The sequence below is a fragment of the Planococcus citri genome, chromosome 3, assembly GCF_950023065.1.
Source record: "Planococcus citri chromosome 3, ihPlaCitr1.1, whole genome shotgun sequence".
Classification (NCBI taxonomy): Eukaryota; Metazoa; Arthropoda; class Insecta; order Hemiptera; family Pseudococcidae; genus Planococcus; species Planococcus citri.
The window spans coordinates 36,364,349-36,379,793 of NC_088679.1; the positions used below are offsets into that span (position 1 = coordinate 36,364,349).

The window sequence follows — 15,445 nt, forward strand, 5'->3', positions numbered from 1 at the left end:
AGGGAGCGCAGCCTAGCGGCCACCAACAAATCTTCCATACCCATTCAATTTCAATGAACGAATAAATCTTTTAAAGTAAATGTTCTGACTGCTCTGGGTGATAGAAACATAATTTTGATCTGATTATGACGTAAGACCTAAAGGAAATCGATTGCAAATTTGAAATGTATTTTAAAAGTTGAGCTGGAATCTAGTAAAAATCGTTTAGATTATTGAAAATCACGAAAAAATTATTGAAGTACCCATAATCACAATTCAGTACATACATGGTTTATTAAGAGCTCATGATAAATCAGCAAAATTGATTTTGTAAAATGACATGAAAGCAGTTGAGCATTATCTAACAAGGGAACTACCTGAACCGGCAGAAACGAAAATGAACGAATCAAAGCTAGATCGAAAGGGGACCACCTCAAGACCCCAAATCCAAAATTTCAAGTGCTAAAGTTGATTTCTCGATTTTTGGTGAATTATTGAAAATTGAAAAATCCGAAAAATTATCAATTAAGTATGTAATACCAAAAATTGAAAATATTGATAAAAAATGGAATTTTCTCGGGAAGTGGTTCAGATGGCGTCCCTAACTCATTTACGACTATCGAAATTCGTATAAAATCTCAATTTCAGTCATTCTGGAGCCTCCAGCGATTTTTCATCATTTTTCCAGAAACTTGAAATTGCTGCAGAACGGCTACTCGTAAAAATCAAGTTTGGCACAAATAACTTTATTTGGGGCCTGCTAAAGTTGATTTTTAGCCGTTCTGCAGCAACTCCAAGTTTCTAGAGAAACGATAAAAAATCGCTGGAGGCTCCAGAATGGTCGAAATGGGAGTTTTACCTGTTCGGAACGTCGAAAATAAGTCGGAGCTCGATTTCGGATAGGTAGCATCGCGAAAGATGGAATTTTCAACATTTTCAAATTTTGTCGTTTTTTCCAGTGGCCAAAATACATCTGAACCGGCAAACGCTGATTTTCGCGACAACCGCAAAAAATGGTTAAAGGCAACCCACATAGGCCCCAAATAAAGTTATTTCTGCTAAAGTTGATTTTTAGCCGTTCTGCAGCAATTTCAAGTATCTGGAGAAATGATGAAAAATCGCTGGAGGCTCCAGAATGACTGAAATTGAGGTCTTACGAATATCGATAGTCGTAAATGAGTTAGGGACGCCATCTGAATCACTTCTCGAGAAAATTCCATTTTTTATCAATATTTTCTATTCTTGGTATTATACATAACTGATAATTTTTCGGATTTTTCAATTTTCCAAAATTCACCAAAAATCGAGAAATCAACTTTAGCACTTAAAATTATGGATTTGAGGTCCTGAAGGGGTTCCCTTTCGATCTAGCTTTGATTCGTTCATTTTCGTTTCTGCCGGTTCCGGTAGTTCCCTTGTACATAAGTTTGAGTAAATCTGCCAAAATTATAAGCACGATTAAGATAAATCAATTGAAAAAATGCGAGAACGTTATTGGTCGTGCCAACTTGGGTATCATAAACCTAGTCGAGGGCCAACTGGCTAATGATGACCTCTCAAACCATGGGTATTTCAATATACGAGTACGTACATTGCACATTATTATAAGTACAATTACACGAGAGAAAATCGCAAATTCTATATATTTTCGTTGCACCGTTTCTGTTAATTTTCCAACAGAAGTATCACTTTACAAACCCCTGACGTTTTCCATTTCCCAAATGCAGCTTCTTTTGTATTTCTTTCTGTTTTCTTTTTCTTTGCAATCAATTAAAGATACGTTTTCGGGATTTTCAATGCACCCCCCATAAAGAATTCGTATTACGTTATAAATTAAGTGCGAACAGTTCCTGAATACTTTATGGCTGCTAGTAAAGTTTCTAGAAATATTTTTTTTCTACCATTAGCTTTCCAATTTATACCATTGTATTTCGCATTTATTCTTCAAATAGGTACCCACTCAGCTACCTACCGAGAACTAATAAATTCTACTTTGTTCTGATTTTATCGGGAAAATTTTCGTTTAGTTTTTCCGCGTATAAGTACCTATGTATCACGTATCAGTATCCAGGCCCACCGATTCCACCATAGATTCGAGAAATCACCCTCAGACAACATTACTTCTCATCAAAATTGATGTAAATCAAACTAATATAAAGTATCATTCGTTAATTTACGAGTAATATTTAAATCATTGACAAATACGTATGTATACATATTATTTGTACAACCAACCGCGAACACCTCCCTTTCCCATCCCTTCAAAAAATTATCGGATTTCATGTAACTTTATATCACGATGAACCATCTCTAAATCACAAGAATTCCTACTAAGTATTATTATAGCCTTATAGGTAGGGTATATGATATAATATACGATTCATCATATTTCCAGTATGGTGAAATAGAAAAATATGAACAAGCTGATGAGTGATGAAATTAATTCTATCTTATTCACGTCGCAATAGAACCACGCAAAAGCGCAAAATCATCACTTTATCAGTTATAAAGACAACGTCTGTGTATTCTCGGTATCTTATCACATACAGAACCAAGAGACTGCTTAAGAGGCGATATATGAATATTAAAATAGTACATCCTTAGACTATCGCTCCCAAGTATTCGAGAACCTATTACATTTCTCAGCAAGGAATAAAAAACTGTAAAAATACATTAGACTATAAGAAAAGAAAAATCATCAACATGAACCTTGTCGGTTGAGGGGAGAACAACGCGAATACGAGTAACTATGAGTACCGACTACGAGTGTACGGAGTAAATGAAAAGAAAAGTTTTATAACAGTTTTCAAATTTTATCAAGTCCAAACTAGTAAACTTCTACACGATATTGTCAAAACCTAATTTAATTTAGCAAGTTTTCTGGAATGAGCTGTTACAAAACTGCACAAACTTCGGCTTCAAAATATGAAAAATGATATGGTGAATAGGTTCATAGACTTTGTTTTACATACAGACACAACATGGCATAAAACCAAGCTCAATAAAAACATGAACGACGAGTTAAATAATATTTGGATGGGAGAAGAGAGAAGGCATTCAAAATCCAAGATTTGTTTACAAATTCGTGGAAATTATTGGTGTAATGTTTATGGGTGATCCTCACTTCCTCACCCACCCATCCATACGGGCTACGAGTACAGTAACAACATTTTCAACTAATGTTCATTGCTCAATAGGTATCTGAAAATGATGCATTCTCTAGATTTCAATCGTATTCGACATATTTCTGAAAACTCAGCAAAATAATTTACAATTGCACAGTAGTACCTAGCACACAAAAAAGCAAGTTATTCTTATTAGAAAAAGCTTCACTTCCGCTTGAAAAACTCCTACTTATATCAAAAATGTATCTCGTATCTCAAGTTTCAACAAAACACACTCGTTACAAATCACGTCTAAGAAATTGTCTCACAACAAAACTTTTCTTTCGTTCAAAAATCTCAAATCATCAAGTTTTTCGGAGAGTACAAGCAGAGAACTACTCGATAATCGTAAAAATCATTTACTTAGAAAATTCCTTCACCGCGATGTCCTCCGTCCGTTCACAAATGAAAATAACGAAGTACCTAACCCCTTCAATTTTCTCAACAACGTTTTCGCACTTTCATACCCCCGTCTTAGCGTCCATCTATACAAATCACCGCAACTGAACTGATTTCAAAATGAAAATATAATCAACACTCGTAGATTGGTAATTGCAAAATCAACTTCTTTCTATTACATTAAATAACTAACGAACCGTGTGGAAATTTACTTTGCACGGTGGCTCCGGCAACTTCAACATTTTGTAACATCAACGTTCGACGAGGAAAATTTCTCAAGCGGCAATCATTTCGCTTCGCAAAGGTGTCATTATAAGACAGGCTGACATTTTCCTTTATGACAAAATGCCATCTACGTTTATGCTGATCAATTGAACGAAATGATAATTATTGATAGCTGTCATTTGATATGAAGAACTGGGCACAGCAATTAGTGCACACACGAATTGACGTAATACTTCGGAGTATCCAGCCCCAATAATGCACTTCTAGTTCTAGCGATTTGCCATATTCCAATTTGGTGGTTGAACATTAGAATAAACAATTATCATTTGTAATATAATAACATATCTACTTTACTCACCATCCATGCATGATGCTTGATGCAGCCCGCTGGATCAGTTATAAGTATATTAAGCACATCATTGATTTGATCATACATGATTACATCAGCCATGCCATACGTACTTCCATCTGCAATAATTCTGCATTTTCGTCTGATTCAGACACTCAGAGGACACTCGAAAATTGTCAATCACCGGCATGAAAAACTCGTTTGGTTCGGTAGAATTTTAATTTTCTTTTAGTCAAAACAAAATTCGATTGAACTCGAAGGTCGAAGGCCGAAGGGGACAAAAAAGAAAAACCAAAACCGCGATACTGCGAATGCGATGCGACCATGCGACGAATGAAGCGACAAGCGACGATGCGATGCGACCCAACGCGACCGCGACGGAGCGACCGGCGACGTCTGCGACGACTGCGACGAGCGACGAGTAGTCCAGGAAAAATAGCATTCCATTGGGAAAAATGGGGGAGAAAGCTGAATTTTGGTATACTGGTCCATTTTTTTGTGCTGAACACGAATCCGATGAGTCCCCGGTCGTCCCTGGTGTGCGTTCTCCCCTATTGTGGATCTAAGCCCCCCAAAACCAGTTTTTTGCAATTTTCTCCCCCGCATTGCATTTTAGCGAGAAATAGGTGGTCGGATAAGAATCTACGTCAAATTTCCGATCTAGTGATATATCAACTTTCTTTCTACCCCCAAGGGGGGTGGAACCACAACCATTCAAAAAAGGGGGTTCCCCAAAAAATACATAAGGGCTATAGGCGCCTAAGAGGGGTGAAATGGTCCCCAAAAGCGTTTAACTTTAACATGAAAGGTGGGTACCATAGAGAAACCTCTGCGCAAAAAATTTCAGATCCACACCCCCTCCCCTTTTTGCGGAACCCCCCTTTTTTGAAATTTCAGTAGCACTTTTCTCAGCCCCATTTCAACCGATTTTGAAAATTTTTCTGGAAGTTATGTATATCCTTGATAGGTATCCCCACAAAAATTTTCAACCCCCTCCCCTCATATTTACCCCTCAAAATAGCGTTTTTCAACTTTTCAATGCTTTTCAACAATGGTAAAACTTGAGGGGGCCAAGTGCTCTGGAGAGGGCTAGATGAGTGTAACAAAAAATCTGACGTCATATTCGTGCTCAGCGGTATCGAATCATAAGAAAATGACACCCTGTTCATTAATATTTAGTTATTTTCCCCAAAATTCCCATTTTACCCCAACCCTCCCTAAGACACATTTTTACACCATTTTGAGGGGTAAATATGAGGGGAGTGGGTTGAAAATTTTTGTGGGGATACTTATCAAGGATATACATAACTTCCAGAAAAATTTTCAAAATCGGTTGAAATGGGGCTGAGAAAAGTGCTACTGAAATTTCAAAAAAGGGGGGTTCCGCAAAAAGGGGAGGGGGTGTGGATCTGAAATTTTTTGCGCAGAGGTTTCTCTATGGTACCCACCTTTCATGTTAAAGTTAAACGCTTTTGGGGACCATTTCACCCCTCTTAGGCGCCTATAGCCCTTATGTATTTTTTGGGGAACCCCCTTTTTTGAATGGTTGTGGTTCCACCCCCCTTGGGGGTAGAAAGAAAGTTGATATATCACTAGATCGGAAATTTGACGTAGATTCTTATCCGACCACCTATTTCTCGCTAAAATGCAATGCGGGGGAGAAAATTGCAAAAAACTGGTTTTGGGGGGCTTAGATCCACAATAGGGGAGAACGCACACCAGGGACGACCGGGGACTCATCGGATTCGTGTTCAGCACAAAAAAATGGACCAGTATACCAAAATTCAGCTTTCTCCCCCATTTTTCCCAATGACCCTTTTTTTTCATCTAATAGACCGGTTCATGGTGAGATATTCGGTTTTAATAAGCGTACGGGTACAGCGTGAATTTAACTAATATTTCGTAGTCGAAGTGTTTTTTCTTTCGTTGTGTGAGGGTTCACCTCCTAGTCGAAGCGTTTTTTCTTTCGTTGTGTGAGGGTTCACCTGATGCTTAGACACCCACTATATTCACACAACACTCGTACGCGAACGGGTCTATTTTCCTGGACTAGAGTCAAAAAATCAAAATCGTGACAAACACACGAAAAAATCCGCTGATCTACTAATCGTTAGCCGCCGCAAAATTGGATTTTACTCCGACCAATGAAAACGCATTCCCACACACATAAGGATAATCATGATAACAAACTTACAATTTTTACTTGAAAATAGATTCAAACTGTCTAATTTTGCTATTTCGCGTGATATTAATTTATTGTTTCAATTATTATTCATTACAAATGACTAATGAGTAATTTTTCTATGCAGTACCTATGCAATCATGTCATTTCATTTATTATAATTGATAACTGTATGCAAATCTTGCTCGCGATATTGCAAAATTTTGATCGAGGTACATTTTACAAATACGAATAATCACTCTGATCTGGAAATCGATTAGATTAGAATGAATTGACTTTTCAAAATGCCGAAGAGTTTATGCTGAAAAATGATTTTTGTATTCTCACTCTCCGATTATTTTCCTTCTCATTACTTATTTTATTTTGTTTTTTCTCCTCATCTAAAGTAGTAGATACGAGTAGTTTTTCAGAAGGAAATAGTTCTCAAAATTTCTAATTATTAATACGTATTCTCCTTTCTAGACCTGGAAATCAGTCTACTGTGTAAAAAAATAGCTCAGAATAGGTTGATTGTTGAGTAAAATTCCAGATAACTGAGATAACTAAATATACTCGTACCTATTCATCGAAGCAGTTCGTGAATCTGTTATGGACGATATATTCAACGAGTGCATATTTTATTTCACTCTCCTTTTTTCGAAATTCTAAAATTGAAAATTGAAACTTACAAAAATAAAATAACACACAACACTCACAACAGTGTTATCACAATTTCAGTGGGAGGTTACAGAAACGTAAAACACGTTTTCATTGGTCGGAGTAAAATCCAATTTTGCGGCGGCTAACGATTAGTCGCTGATCTGATCAGCACTAAACAAAAAGCATGGAATAACTGATTCTTTATTTTTTATGCACTTTCAAAAAAATAGCGTCTTCGTTCAATCTTTGTTTCTGAATCAAAATGAATCACTGAATTTCGAATAATTCGTTCATTTCGTTCAGTGCGGCTGTGCAGTGCAAAAAAAAATAAACACTCACGTTTTGTTTTCAGTATTTTTCAAGGTTGGGACTGGACTCGATTTGTCGATAACCTGAAACAAACAAGAATTTTGTGCGATTTTTTCTCGTTCCGCGTTCCTTCAGGCTTCATGAAATTTTACCGCATAATGTGCGAATGTGAATTGTGATGTACAGTAAGTAAAATTTTCTATCAACTGCCGCGTTATTGAAGAGTAAGACGAATTTAATCTTGATGGGTATCGTTAATTCGAAGTAGTCGCACCTCGTAACTTACATGTATTTTATTTGTTTTCTGTAGCTGTAGCGCAAGCTTGTTGGCGTCGTAGCAAAGTTTCATTATGTCTTCGTGGTTCTCGAAAATCAGCAATATCTTCAAATTGGAGCAAAATCCTCTGAAAGTAATCGAAGTAAAACAAGAAAAGTATTCCGATCGTCTTGTACATAGTCGCGATAATGGTATTCTTCTGTATGGACCCGGTGGTAAAGAGCAGGAATTCTACGAAGTACTGTTGCTTCGACCATGTAACGAAAGCATGTGTACTGCTTACAGGTATGCTATGATTATACCAATCTGTTTCATTATACGCTGATAAAATAATTGACATGTGTCGGTCAACGATTTTCAAATGCTTTGTGATTACTTTCCGATGATTACAATAACCAGTATTCGTTTTGTAGTATATTCCGTTCACCGGACATCAGCGAAGCCGAAGTGAAATTCATAACGTATAAGGATAAAATCCCAGTGTTATTGACCGTTTACAAAGATGTAAGTATTACTTAGTGATAAGAGTGTTTCATATTTTCTGTGATATTAACAAGTAACTTTTTTAAAGGCTTGCAAAGTAGATAGTTTACAAAAAATATGCGACGTTTTGAACGAGAACCCGTCGTGGACGGTGGCTCATATCGCCATACAGTTGAATTTACTCGATGTTCTCTCTAAGCCGGAAATAAAAAGGTAAATTGGTGAATTACATTTTCATCTGTTTAAAAATATTATGTGCTGACGAACTCATTTTCATTTTAGTGAGTTATGCAATCCAGACCCAATAAGTGGCTTGTATCCAATACATCTAGCTGTGAAGAATGCTAATCTATCGGCCATTAAACACCTTCTCAAAGCTGATATACCTTTGAATGTACTCGACCAAGAAGGTAACACAGTGCATCACTATGCAGCTGAAACGAACAAGGATATTGTTTCGGTAAATATTTTATTAGTTGGAAAATTGTAAAGATTGTTTTACTGTTGTGTAATTGTAAGTTTGGTTACGTTGCTTTGGTAATTCATGGTATGATTTTTTTGTATTTTTTCACATATTTTCTGAAATGAATCACGTTTGATTAAGACTAAGAATGCGAATGTACACCAAACATTTTTGATAATTTTTACGAAGCTTGGCATGATATATTATCAAAGTACAGTTTTATAATTTGTCCGAAAACATTTTTATGCAAGTTACGCTTGATTTCGTAAAGCGTCTCTTCATATTTAGCATTCGATAGTACTGTGGGTTTCGGTGCGTTACTATATATTGAGGAGCTTGGTTACAAAGTTAGACAAACGCCACGGAGGGCGCATACGGAAAGGGACCTAACGACCAAAAAAAAAAAAAAAAAAAAGTTCTCCGAAATTGTTGTAGGAACTCTGTAAAGGTTCCTACAACAATTTCGGAGAACTTTTTTTTTTTTGGTCGTTAGGTCCCTTTCCGTATGCGCCCTCCGTGGCGTTTGTCTAACTTTGTCACCAAGCTCCTCATTATGTACATTGTACTTGCATCGAGGCATCAAATTATATTACATACAAAATACAAGTCTACGTTCAAGCTTATGTGATGATTGATGATTAATGAAAATTCCCATTATTTTTCCAGATACTATCCAGTAAAGCTACGGAATGTTTAAATTATCGCAACGCCAGCGGAAATACGCCCCTTCATGTAGCATGTCGAGCCGATAAACAAGATTGTGTCAAAGCTCTTTTAGTGGCTGGAGCAGACGTGAATGTCTCTTCGAAGCCTCTCACCTCTACCAATACTTTACTAGCAGCAAATATCGGAAAAGTAGTAAAAGATCATGATAGTAAATTGCACGAAGATGTGAGTAATTATCTCTGTAAGGGTAGTTATAAGGTGTTAACTTTCTTCTAGTCTATGTTAGTTTCTTTTGAGTTAGGTATGTATTAATCGCGTGACCAACACCGTCTCAATTCCGAGACTTTTCTAATATCGATTTAAATTTTAAACCGCAATACATTGTGGTCATGTGACAATGGGGCAGAACTCAACTATTATTTTCAAGGTTCTGACGTTCTGTCTCAATGTAAACTGAATAGCCGAATTATCATAACGATGTGTGATGGTGTATGGTGAGCTCAAACAATAAAACCTAAAATTCCAATTGAAATTATAGCAAAAATTATATTAATTTTACTAAAAATTTCTATTTTTCCTCTTTCTTGATTTATAATTTGAGATATAGCTCCAAAACCTGGTAAAATTAAAATATAAACTTCTGGATGTCCAAAAAATCAAAATAAATGTTGATATAAAATTGGATTACACTCATGAAAACGCATGACTGGTGTGCGGTTTGCTTACAAACGTATTATCGAATTGCGAGATGTATATACTGATGTAACCTTTGCATCTGTATGAAATTTTATCAAAATATTATGGAAAATATTTCTTCGGGTTGTTCATCTCGTCGGCTAAGTGCGGAAAGGTGCCTCGTGAAATTCGTTACTTGATACCTGTGTAAAACTGCCTTTCCACACTGAGCGCCATCTATCAGTCCAAGTTCAAATCTAAAGGCATCTTAGGTGATGGGAAGGGTGCCTTGAGGTAACATAACTTTTGGTTTGAACATTTGGACTGATAGATGGTGCTCAGAGTGGAAAGACCGTTTTACACAGGTGTCAAGTAACGAATTTCACGAGGCACCTTTCCGCACTAAGCCGACGATCTGATGAATGATTTACGTAAGATAGCTGTCATGCAATCTGTTTGCGTTCAGTCGATATATTTAATGGGAATAATTTTGAATTAATGTAAGATTAGCAAATATGCTGGTATTTTCCACAATGAATAATTATAACCTGATATTTTTCGCAGGATATTAAATTTGGTGGAACGCCTCTACATTGGTCTTGCTCCAAAGAAGTGATTTGTGATCTAGTCGCAAATAACTGTGATTTAGATGCTGTAAATTTTAATGGACATACCGCTCTGCATATAATGGTAAATATGATATGAATATTGAAAACAGTGGCGCTGTAATGTGACTTGAAATGTTATTGTAATCGTCACAATTTTTACGACCTCGAACTCAAGTCCAGTTTTTACTATTACTTGACACGTTCTTAATACGTACATTACGTCTGTATTAAGAATTTATTACAAAATTGATTTTCACTATTCTGTTACGAAAGCATGCATCGGCAGTCTTCAATCATTGGGTATTGAAATGTTTCTCAATGTTCTGCTTATAAATTTATAATACTGTTTCATCGTTCATACCGTTGGCGTTATTTTTTTTAGTTTTTCAACTTTTTAAAATTGAAATGATCGTTCAGTAAAATTAAAATACCCATTTTGTATTGAAAAGTCAGCGCCCTGTTTTTATAAATTCTCTGTTCTGATGATAGCTATGTGGAAATTTCTAATAACTTGTTCGATTCGAGTAGGTTCTTAGAGAAAGATTAGAATGTGCGATTGCTTTATTAAGTCATGGTTGTGAAGTAAACGCTGAAGACGAAGATGGTAATACTCCTTTGCATTTAGCTGTCCAAAAAAAGAACGTACCGTTGATCCAAGGCTTGGTTATTTTCGGTGCTAAATTGGATAGCAGGTTGATAATTGAAATTATCGAATAAAATTTTACCAGATACACTTATCTATACTCCTTACTAATTCATTTATAGAAATAAGAAGGGTGAAACTCCTCGACACCTGGCGGCAAATAATATAATGGACATTAATGCTAGAAAATCTCTGTATACGTTACACGCCGTGGGCGCTGCTCGTTGTGGTTCCAGTGATTATGAAAAATTGAGAAATTGCACAGCTGGATGTCACCCATCTGGTGAAGATTGTGGGGTATCTCCTCCGGAACCGAAATCATATCCGGTATTTTCAAATATAAAAAATTATTCTATCAATGAACTTGTTACGTAATTCGTAGACATGAACGAGAAACTTGTCATCATTTTAGGCGAGTTCTATTTTAGCTCTATATGAACAAGATTTACGTCGTCATCATTTGAAAGGAGGTCGAATATTGTGCCTTGATGGAGGTGGCATCAGAGGGTTAGTTTTGATTACAATATTATTGCATTTAGAAGAGGCTGCCGAACAACCAATACTTGATTGTTTCGACTGGGTTTCCGGGACAAGTACAGGAGGCATATTAGCTCTCGCGTTAGCCGCACGTAAGCATTTTCATTTCGAATACATATCTGATATTATTCATCATTAAGATTTTTGCACTTTAAGAATTAATAAACGTTTGTCTGTATGTTTAAATTGCAGAAAAAACGTTAAGGAAATGTTTATCGTTATATTTTCTGCTGAAAGAACGTACCTTTTGCGGTAATAGACCATATAACAGCGAACCTTTGGAGTCTATGTTGAAGGAAATTTTCAGTGATATGAAAATGTCAGATATTAAACATCCTAAGTAAGACTATGATGACGTGTATTCTAGGTTAAGGTTTTAGGTGTACGACCACGTATGGCGTCTATTTATTGCGGTTTTTCCCTCGACAGATTAATCATCACCGCTTTACTAGCGGATAATAAACCGGCTGATATGCACATGTTTCGCAGTTATACGCCTCCTTGTGATATTGCTTTTCCGCACAAAATACAGCCTAATGGATTTCCACCGTTACCACCACCCGATGAACAGCTTGTATGGAAAGCGGCTCGAGCTAGCGGTGCTGCTCCGTCGTATTTCAGGTAAAAGCACATTTCAACGTCAGTTTTCCTCGAAAGGGAGAAGGGTCTTCATTTTTCTACGCTTGATGTCTGTGTTTTGATGATTTTATTCTGAGTTGGTGATTTTACATATTGCTTTTTGGTTTCATTTTCTGTTGCGCTTTATGTTGTGACTTGATCAAATTTTAACAAAATTTTGATTCAAGTGAAGTAACTGCGTTTCTTTTCGCATGTAATGGTTACAATTTCATTTTTCAAAATGGAAAATCATTCTCTCATTATTTTCATAATTTGCACTGTATTCATATTTCATATACTACTTGGTTCTTTTTTGACTTCTCAATTGGAATTTTTTGTACTAGTTCGATCATTTTTTGACCTTTGATACCTACTTCAATTTCGCTCACGAATTTTTATAAAGCTTTTGTTACCTCAAAACATGAAAAATTAGTATTATTTCTTTTTAATTTAGGCTATCTATAACTTCTCAGCCCTGAAATTGGATTTTTCAAGAAAAGCTCAAGTTTCAAACATACAAATGAGGAGGTGGATAGCAAAACGCAATAACTCCATTTTTGGTTTTTTTGGGAAATTAGGAAAAATTGTCAGGAGGGGAAGGGTGGGGGGTCGAGTTCCGAAATTGGTGTCAAATGAAAGGGGAAGGTGCCACAAATAAAATTTCCACTCAATTTCAAAATTTCGGCCACCTGGGTAAGCACAGTGAGGAAAAGAAAAAAAAGTTATTGCGTTTTGAACGCAAAATTTTTTTTTTGGTGTTTTTCTGAAAAAAAACGTATTTTTTATTTGAAAAAATTGATGTTTAATCGAGAATTTTCGATAAAAAACAATTAAAAAACTGGAATGTCAAATTCAAACAATTCCTGTGTGTGATATGGCATTCAGAGAGTGGCAACGAAAGCACCATTTTTTTAAGTAACTCCTACCCAACGATTTTCAGTACCCACCCGATGAAAAAAAACAGTGTTACCACATCTGCGCAACTGAAATGTATAAAAAGTAGTGGAGTTATTGCGTTTTGCAAACAAAATCTCATTTTTCAATGCATTTAGCTCTAAAATCAGACTTGTTTTCCTCGATTGCGCTATGATATTCAACTGATGGACAAAATCTGACACCGGGAATGGATTCCCCGTTGAATTTTACATAAGGATAGATATCAAACTCAATTTTCGTAATTTTGGAGTTATTGCGTTTTGCTATCCACCTCCTCAAATAATGTTCAAGGGGCTCATTGGAAAATCGTCCGAAAATGCATTGTGCATTTATAGAAAATTTTTACTAAAAATAATTTCAATTCTGAATCTCCAATCCATTCAATGGTCAATATACCCCTCAAATTAAATTAGCAAATGAGGAGCGATATTCCAAAACGCATTTTGTCCATTTTTATTGAATTTTTTTAGCAGTATCTGGTGGATGAAGTGTATATAACTATACTCCTACATCATAAATCCACCCAAATAAAGTTTTAAACCCGCCTAAATAGCCAATACTTACCAGATTAAAAATGAAATTTTTGAAAATGGACATAGGACATTTTGGAATATTGCTTCTCAAATGCTTGTTGAAAATTTCTGAGCATCATTAAAGGACCCGAGATCAAAAAATGGTCAGAGCAATTCGCTGTTGTAACATTTTTGTAATTTAATTTATCGAGTTGCAAATCTGTCAAATACATTCAGTATGTGGAATTTTCTTACGCAGAATGTTCGAACGTTATTTGGATGGTGGATTAATAGCTAATAACCCTACGCTGGATATTTTGACCGAAATACGAGAGTACAATTTGGCGATGAAATACGTTGGACGAGAGTCCGAAGCTCACGAACCTACAGTAGTGGTATCTGTGGGTACGGGTTCTATTCCGGTTACAGAAGTGAGTTTCATGCTTTCGTTTTAGTAATTGAGATTCAAAATCTGCCGATTTCGATGCTGCTTTTTTTCATCTTGTTCATGTACTTCTACATTAAAGTGATGAAATTTTACGTAGGTTGAAAATATCGATGTATTCAGACCAGGTAACGTGGTCGATGGTATTAGACTCATTAAAGGAGCTAATGCCTTGAAAACATTACTCATCGATCAAGCAACCCTAGCAGATGGACGTGTTATTGACCGAGCTAGAGCATGGTGTCACTATATAAACGTTCCCTATTTTCGATTCTGTCCTCAAATGTCCGAAGAAATTAATATGGACGAAAAGGACGACCAGAAATTGGTGAATATGTTATGGGAAACTAAAGCCTATATGATCGCACACCACGAAGAAGTACTGAAACTGGTGCATTTATTAAAAAGTTAATCGCGTTTATTTTCTATTACATACCTACGTGCATATTTTAATAAAAGGGGCCATAATTATAATATTGCTGAAATTATCACTTTTAAGGCAATCGTATTACGGTTATTCTCAATTCATTTCGTAATTTTGTATTTTTTAAGATATTCTCGGTGTTTTGTATTTTTCTAGGAGAAAAATTTGTTGAAAAAAAATCAGACTACCTAGTTGAACATTTTTCATCCGATTTTTACTCCATAAGTATTTTATTTATTCACAAATTAATATCATTTTGATGGATTTTGAAGGGAGGGGCTTTTCTGAAGGAACTATTCGTTGTGTTTCTTATCTTACATGTTTTGTTGATTTCCTGTTTAATTTTTTTAAAACTATTTTTACATGGAATCTTTGATATTTTCAATTTTTATAGCATTCAGGATACTCGTGAATCTTTGCAGGGTTTCTCAAAATTATTATTCTCATACGCGAGTTCGTAGGCAAAACGTACCTTTGTGTAGTGGCTTTAATTAGAGTATTATATGTTGTAATTGTTTCTGTCAACCGTGTTTTGTTCAACGATGATACTGTGATGAGGTCTCATGTATTTTTTTCTTTTTTTGTGTTGATTTTTTGTTTTATTGCGGAAATCTGAAGTTTTCTGTTTTACTATTCCGCTCATTATTTATGTTAAAGATTATTTTACTGAATACCTATTTATTATTGTTTTCAATTGAAATATACGTTTATAACGTGGGTATGATGTGTAATATTGAATCGATTGAGGAAGCGGTCAAGTTAGGATAGGGGTACTTTCTAGGAAGAAATACATATGAGTATACCTAGTCGATGATGGACTTTTCTGAGATTTTTTTTTTTGGGGAGGGGTGTTTATAATTGCAGGATTATTACACCCGTGGAAAGAAGGGTTTAGATTTGGTTTATTAGGTT

At 35.8% G+C, this 15,445-nt stretch overlaps 1 protein-coding gene across 3 annotated transcripts; it reads left to right on the forward strand.

Moving 5' to 3' along the window:
• The first annotated feature begins 7,272 nt into the window (after window positions 1-7,272).
• iPLA2-VIA (calcium-independent phospholipase A2 VIA) lies at window positions 7,273-15,254 on the forward strand. Of its 3 annotated transcripts, none has more exons than XM_065358999.1 (14): window positions 7,273-7,431; window positions 7,557-7,808; window positions 7,937-8,027; window positions 8,095-8,219; window positions 8,289-8,466; window positions 9,136-9,360; window positions 10,375-10,500; window positions 10,947-11,110; window positions 11,184-11,388; window positions 11,474-11,690; window positions 11,791-11,938; window positions 12,028-12,219; window positions 13,924-14,095; window positions 14,210-15,254. In XM_065358999.1, exons 2-14 carry the CDS (start codon window positions 7,597-7,599, stop codon window positions 14,519-14,521), a joined length of 2,367 nt encoding a protein of 788 aa, XP_065215071.1. In that variant the 5' UTR covers window positions 7,273-7,431; window positions 7,557-7,596; the 3' UTR covers window positions 14,522-15,254. The 3 variants fall into 3 exon arrangements, with proteins under 3 accessions (XP_065215071.1, XP_065215069.1, XP_065215070.1); XM_065358997.1 differs by having other exon boundaries at window positions 7,281-7,470; XM_065358998.1 differs by having other exon boundaries at window positions 7,281-7,470; window positions 7,563-7,808.
• The last annotated feature ends 191 nt before the right edge of the window (window positions 15,255-15,445 follow it).